Source organism: Gracilinanus agilis, unplaced genomic scaffold (assembly GCF_016433145.1).
Source record: "Gracilinanus agilis isolate LMUSP501 unplaced genomic scaffold, AgileGrace unplaced_scaffold57178, whole genome shotgun sequence".
Classification (NCBI taxonomy): Eukaryota; Metazoa; Chordata; class Mammalia; order Didelphimorphia; family Didelphidae; genus Gracilinanus; species Gracilinanus agilis.
Genome location: NW_025392663.1, coordinates 1 through 7,832, shown reverse-complemented (window position 1 = coordinate 7,832; position 7,832 = coordinate 1). Strand labels below are relative to the sequence as shown.

The 7,832-nt window shown below is 43.3% G+C and overlaps 1 protein-coding gene across 1 annotated transcript; it reads right to left on the bottom strand.

Moving 5' to 3' along the window:
• Positions 1-221: 221 nt before the first annotated feature.
• Positions 222-7,651, bottom strand: LOC123256228 (ras GTPase-activating-like protein IQGAP2; the record flags this gene model as incomplete). Its single annotated transcript, XM_044684895.1, has 6 exons — positions 222-294; positions 974-1,140; positions 2,576-2,700; positions 4,893-5,053; positions 6,326-6,489; positions 7,579-7,651. Coding segments are annotated over 6 exons (763 nt in total), but the record flags the coding sequence as incomplete, so codon positions are not given.
• Positions 7,652-7,832: the final 181 nt, after the last annotated feature.

Below are 7,832 nucleotides of genomic sequence, written 5' to 3'. Positions count from 1 at the left end.
TCTTTAAAAGTGGAGGAGCCAAAAAACTCTACGGAGCCCGAAAAGCTTAACGGATAAAAATGGCCAGACAACCCTCTACTCTCATTAGCAAGAGGAGCCTTTTCTCTATTATTTTTCATTGAAAAATACAATTGGGAAGACATCTGTTTTCCCCTTTCCTCTACTTCAGGCTAGCGCCTAGCAAATAGAAGGCACTTCCTTCACAAAACGGCATCACTTACTGTTGACTTTATCGATGCTCCCTTGGATGTCTACTTGGGTCAGGAGTTCCTCCTCTTCAGACAGAAGGATACTCTGAAAAACAATACATCGCGCTGATTGCTCCCGAAAAACAAACACCTCTTAAAGAGTTAAAGTCCTTCAGCTACAATCTTTCTAAATGGGGGCTGGATTCTCAAGCCAAAGGTGGGCTTAATGGATACAGAATCATCATTCACATAATACAGAATCAAATTTCATTTTTGTTACTGTCGTTGAATACTTGTAAAACCACATTCATTTTGTCGTTCACTTCTTTGTCGTGTCTAATTCTTCACGATTCTATTGGGGAGCTTGTTGGCAAAGACAGTGGAGGGGTTTTGCTACTCTTCCCACACAACTTGGAGAAAAAGCTCTCCTGGGAGCTACACATTTCCTCTTTGATTCCTCATCTCAGAGCTTAAAGACTGTGCTTATTATGCAGAGCTGAAACTTTTATCAGCCTGATGAATCTAGACTAGAAAAAACTGACCATGGGAGGCATCAAGTTGTGAATACAGCTGCTTTGTGGGGAAATGTATGAACCCTGGCTGAAACTTCTGGCCACGTGACATTCTTTTGTCCCTGCCCTGCCTTCTTTCTCATTAATAGGTAATGCTGCAAATATCTCCCTAGTAGTCACTTTTTATCAGCTGACAACTCTGTTACTCTATTTCCAACACCCAGGAAACACAGTTACCCGAGTTTTACATTTACGCATCATCTATTGAAGTACCTCCTCTTCCTTTTTCTGCTTGGCTTCCCAAAGTTCCTTTTGGTAATTGTCGGCCAGCCTATCATCCACAGAGGTTAAAACGGCTTTTGGATCCTTCAGAGTTATAAGAGTCTCCTCTGCGATGCCCTTCTTCACAGCTTCAATAATTGCAATGACGGCAGCATGCACTGTACAGGGGAGAGGAATACCAGGCATTTCTTTTAAGCAACAAAAGCCAGTAAGACGGATTTTGTCATGATAAAAGTCTGTCATGATTAACCTTAAATTATTGCCTCGAGGAAAAGAAAGGACGATCATTTTGCTTTCAATGTGGGTGTGGGTGTGTGTCTGTGGGTGTGTGTGTCTGTGTGTGTGTGTGTGTGTGTGTGTCTTTGTGTCTCTGTGTGCGCGTGTGCACGCGTTTTTGCATTTCTATCTTGGGAAATTCAAAACATGAGAAGTCCAACCAGCCTTAAAAATCGAGTAACACTGAATTCCGCCAAGAAAACAATGCCAAAAGCATCAAACAAAAAGCGGGAAAAGATGCCACATAACCTATACGACTTCAAAGAATTTAAGATGAGTTACAGCTGACAAGTCAAAGAAGGTGACAACACCAAGGCAGGCATGATAACAACGATGACAGGTGGGGGCAGCAAATATAAAAAAAATAAATAAATAAACCTTGAAATATCCCACAGAGGAGCTTAGAGGTTATCTCCTACAAGATCCTCATTATACAGATTAAGTACAAATGATTTTTTTCCAACAGTCCCAAAGGCTTTAGTGGCATAGCTGGCACTAGAAATTAAGACTCTGGATCTTTATCCATTTTGATACTCACAGGAATCTAAGACAGTATCAGCCACTTATTCAAGGAAAGGGAACAAGGATGAATTCGGCACCCACTACATGACAGACACTGTGTGCCAAGAGCTTCTTAAATATCATCTCCTTTGATCCTTACAACAACCCTGAGAGCTAGGTACTATTATTTCCCCCATATTGGGGTTGAGGAAACTGAGGCAGAGGCAAAATCATTGGCCCAGCCTCATAGATCTCATCAGGTTCTGGATTAAGCACTTCCTACACTGAGACACACATCAGAGATGTTCTGATTATTCGACAATCTTCCCTTGGCTGACTAAAGGTTTAGCCCAATATCCCATATCCTTTACATTTCTCTCATAATGATGATCAGAGCTCTACAGTCGAGAAACTCTTAAGTTGTATTCGTTGCCATGGAAAAGGCATCTTCAGAAATCATCCAGAAGGGAAGGGAGGTGTGGCTGAGGATAAGAGTGCCGAACCTGGAGTTGAGAAGCCCTGCATTCAGGTCTGGCCTCACATCCTCTCCTAACCCAGGGACCCTGCCAAACTCATTGAAAAACTCCACTTGCCCAGCCCTTCCCTCTCCTCTCGCTTGGAAACAATACTTGTCTTTCTTTCTCTTTCCATTGACTGAGACGAAAATCATGTAATGAATATTAGAACCAATTCTTCCCCCAAAAGGGCTGCAATGAATCACCGAGTCAAAACCACTGGGTAACAGGCAAACCTTCAATTATCCAGAATACCAACATTCTCAACCATTCTGCAAAACCAAACTTTGATTGCACTTACTTTCGTCTACTTCTTGAATCTCCAAATTGACCTCATCAATTTCGTTTTGGATTTCATCCCGGCTCAAGTGTTCTTGTCCTTGAGATGAGGCTTGGCTCTTGAGGGACACGAGCCTGCTAGCATACCTGGGGTAGACAAAAGTCACCAGACATCGATTAACCGTAATTTTCCTTTTCAGTTGACTTCTTACACTACTGACTAAACAGGACAGACACTCTCACAGCTAGATATTGGAAACAGAGCGATATGAGAAAAGGGAGGCAGCATGCTGTGTAGCCCTTCAGTGAAATTCACTATATAAGCATGTAGAAAATGATTTCCGTGGTAAAGTCAAGAGCCTTTTGGGGACTGGAGGGTCTTGAGGACACCAAGACAAAACCAAATGCCCTCTAGCCACCAGGAACCCTCACCTTATGAGGGGTTACACAGAGATGGGTGAACATTTAGAGTATACATAAAATGACTTCCAGGTGGGGGCATACTGAAGATGGAAGGCTCAGGGAAGGAAGGTCTCATGTAGCTGTCCTACCCTCAAGGCAAACAAAAGGGTAGGAGGAGCTGCGGACCCTTCCTCGCTCCGTGAACCTACCTAAATCACAGCCCCACTTGCCCAGCCCTTGTTGTTCTTCTGCTCTAGAACTGACAGAAGAGGAGGGATTAAAAAAAAAGGAAAAAGAATTTATTGCTTTTGTCTAAGTGAGAGCTGATGAAGGGCTGGTTTCCCTGGTCGCCATATTGATGGACTGTAGATCTAAGAAATGCTGGGAATGCAGAATTCACAAGATTGGAAAATTGAAACACAGTATATCTTTCTCTACAAGTGCACATACATCACAAATCCCTCTCCTAGACTATAAAGGCCATGAGGGCAAAAATGGTCTCATGCCTGAAATGATTATCTCCATCCAAGTCACAAAGCCATGGTTCTCTTCTGCACAGTTTGTTTCCATATTATGCCTGGGGGATTTGCAGTCAGAAGAGCTGACTTTTAAATTGTTTTTATTTTTTTCAATTAAATTTAAAATCCTTACCCAGGAGACAACTTGGTGGCTCCGTGGATTGAGAGCCAGGCTAAGAGAGGGGAAGAGGTCTTGGATTCAAACATGACCCCAGACACTTCCTAGCTGCCTAAGCCTGGACAAGTCACTTCACCTGCATTCTCTTACTGCTCTATTGAATCAGAACCAAAGGATGATTACGGATCCTTAGATGTAAGGTAAAGGTTTTTTGTTTTTTGTTGTTTGTTTTTAATTTTTTTTACTCTAAGAATTACTGTCCATGGGACCACAGGCAAAGCCAATAAACCTACCTAAGCCTGAGTTTCCTTCTCTGTTAAAGACGTGGCCGAGTTAGCTGTCCTCTAACATATCTATCTATCCTCTCTACATCCAGCCTATATGCTCACCTGGGGGCTGGTGGGTTGGGGGGCTGGGAGGACTGGTGAGGTGGGGAATTTCACCAAATTTCAAAACTGGGTGACGTAAGGCAATATCTCCCCTCTGGAGGTCACCAACATAAATGATGAAAAGCCTGCACAATGTCACTGAAAAGTGTCCTGGGTTGCTCTCTCCCTGACTCAGGATTGATTCTCAAACTTTTCACTTGGGTTTAGAACATCCATCCATCACGCAGTAAGGCCTCTTGAGTCCTTGCTGTCCAGGAGTGCTTTCTGTGAGCACCAAATGAAAGGGATAGAGGCTGAGGATGTGGATCTGATATCTAGGACCCTGTTCTAGTGTGTCCCAAGGTAAAAGAAAAAGGAAACCTGTTCCTTTGAAGGTCTGCTTCTTGCCCTTTGAGAGCAGCGTATGGGACAGCCGGATGGTGAATGCCATCAGGGTGGGTGAAGGTGATCAGATCTACCAGTGCGGAGAGTTACCTTAGACCCTGAGAGCTCAACTTGGTCTGGCTCACCCAGGCGACACCAGGACTCAAATGCAGGTCCTGCTGACTTCTTCCTGAGCCTGTTACATGACCCTCCTCCTCACCCTAATTGACAGAAGGCCCCCGCTAGCACCTTGACTTGAAAGGATGTGACATGCATATGACGAGGTGGCATCTTTCCTTCCATCACACACAGTTGAATGGAAAACACGTCCACGTTTCCGAAAAAGGAAATACGGTAAAGACAACCTACATGAGCATTCTTAGCACTTCATGACCACGTGGAAGATGTAAGATCAGGAAACAAAACATTTCAAAAGGGGCTTAACAGGAAGGACTGCATCCTTGAGTGTGGAGGTCCCAGGAAGGAAACGATGCCAGAATCTCACCTCTACCATTTACAAAGAGCTGAAAGGAATGAAGGATCCCTTACCGTTCCAGGTGGTCTTCATGCAGGTTATGGAAATCTACTGAAGGATTTCTGAGACGCTCCTGTGTCAACAAAAGGTCCTCAGTTTCCAAAGCTTGGTTAAGCAAAGCAACACCTGACACCATCTCGACAGTTGTGGACACCTCCTCGGGGGAAAGGTAGTGCTGTAGGAAGACATATGTTGGTGAGGAGAATTTTCCCAGCACTACACAAAGTATCATTTAAAAGGAAAACAAAAATCAAAAACAGTTCACGAGAAACAAAAACAAAAAACCTTCATTAATCACATTTCTGCCAAGGGTGCCGTGGTCAAATCTCGAGAAAACCAAACGCATAGGAGCAACAGTGGATAAGGAAAAGAACAAGGATGGATAACAATGAAAAACAGTGTGCTCCATGAAAATACCAAGAGCTGACCTTTCTACAAGCTGATTATGAGGGCCACAACGGATAATGCCACACGGAGCACTGATATTATGTCAGACATACTGCTTTAAGTTTTAGAAACATGCTTTTTTTTTTTTTTTTCTTAATCCCTTACCTTCTCTTTTAAAATCAAGACTGTGTATGGGTTCCAAGGTAAAAGAATGGTAAGGGCGAGGCAACGGGGCCTAAGAAACTTAAGCAAGGTCACACAGCCTTAACGTTTCATGGCCGGTTTTCCTTCTACTTGCTTAACTGTTCCACCTCCGTCTATCTTTTTAATCCCTTACTTTCAGTCTTGTGTAATTAGAATTTTGCACCCTTCAATTACATTGCCCAGCATTCTTCATTCATCCCCAACTCACGTCCTTACTTTTTGTAGATAAAGTTTCTGTACCTCCTTCCCTACCTTTCTGCTCTCTCTCTCTCACTCTCTCTCTCTCTCTGTCTCTCCCTCTCCCTCTCTCTCTGTCTCACTGTCTCTTCGACACCTTTCATATTCCGGGAAACTGCTCTTTACTCACGGTTTTTACTTTCCTCTACTTCAAGTGCTTATTACGAAATCTTATAAAATATAAGACTTGGAGTTTTGGCATATTAATTTTAATCATACAGAATCCAAGTTAAGTAGTTCTTCCAAAGCAGAAAAATAGTAAGGGCTAGGCCATTGGGCTTAAGGGCCTTGCTCAGGATCACCCAGCTACCCAGGGTCTGAGGCCACACTGGAACCGAAGTCTGCATGCCTCCCGCCTGGTCCAATGCTCCCGCCAAGGCACCGCCTGTCATTGGGTCCAGTCAACGCAGTGCCTATGCTTGCTTTCTAGGGAATCGCTACTTTAAGCGAAGAGCAAGCAAATTCTATGAATGGCCTGAATGGCCCTCGAGGTTTCTTCCCATTCTGAGATCATGCAAAAAGATCGTAGAGCAACACCTCCTTTTCAAGATTATTCTGCCCCTCTAACCAAATACTCCACTCTGAGACATTCATCAAGCCAGAGTCCTACTGGACTTACCAGAGAATTCTCTTTCTGAAGGTTGAACAGCTCATTCTGATACATAACGGCAGCGAATGGAAGAACGGGAGGGAGCTGGGCCTCAGGTTTCATGAGTGCAGTCATGGTGTCACTGGGATGACCTTCTCGAATCACAGCATTGATTTCTTCGATAGCGGAAAGCCCTGGAAGGACAAGCATGCCATGGCAGTCAGAATCTCACTTTGTGTCATTGGTGTTGTTTCCCGTTGTATCTCTCCCGGATTTGAATTACAGATCACTACTCTTACGCTCAGAGGGAGAACCAGCCTAGCTTCTTAGTGGCGAGACCATACCATGCGTTGAGAGAAATGGAAGGTGGTCTCATTAATTGTCAACAGGAATCCTAGATCAGCTTTTGCCACATGCCCTTTTAGCTTACCAAAGGAATATTCACAGGGGGAAAAAATGCAGGAAGACACATCCAAACTAGAGCATGCTTATTTCAACTCACTGAGTTTGATGTTCCTTAGAGTCACACCACTCTTTAGGTACCATCAGCAATTTAGCTGCACAAATAAATCTAGAAGGGTTCAGAACTGAAGGATGCAAACCTGGCACGAGCACACCTTCCCCTTGCCTGTCAATTGTCTCACACTCACTTGGACTAAAGCCATGCTGGCTGAAAGAAAACAATTTTTACACACTCTGAACTTTTTGGGGTGGGGAGGCAGGAGCTAAACCAAGCAAAGGAACGGCTCTCACTTTCCCAGTAGAACACCATGACATGAAACGGAGCAAGGATCTGTAGGCTCTTTCTCCATCCCAAAATGATTTAAGTTTGAATCATGACGTCAAAAGATTCAAAATAGTAAAACAAAGAGAAATCCAAGAAAAATTCAAAGCCCGGACATATTTAGAAAAAAAAAAACCCAAACAATAATTAAGCTTGAATCATGGAGTCAACGGAAAGATTCAGAATAAAAAAATTGGTAGCAACCACAACAAAATTCAAAGTCTCTGTCTACGTATTCGCAAGTACAAGTGGTGTGAGATTGTATTGACTAGCGAGGGTCTTTAAAAGTGGAGGAGCCAAAAAACTCTACGGAGCCCGAAAAGCTTAACGGATAAAAATGGCCAGACAACCCTCTACTCTCATTAGCAAGAGGAGCCTTTTCTCTATTATTTTTCATTGAAAAATACAATTGGGAAGACATCTGTTTTCCCCTTTCCTCTACTTCAGGCTAGCGCCTAGCAAATAGAAGGCACTTCCTTCACAAAACGGCATCACTTACTGTTGACTTTATCGATGCTCCCTTGGATGTCTACTTGGGTCAGGAGTTCCTCCTCTTCAGACAGAAGGATACTCTGAAAAACAATACATCGCGCTGATTGCTCCCGAAAAACAAACACCTCTTAAAGAGTTAAAGTCCTTCAGCTACAATCTTTCTAAATGGGGGCTGGATTCTCAAGCCAAAGGTGGGCTTAATGGATACAGAATCATCATTCACATAATACAGAATCAAATTTCATTTTTGTTACTGTCGTT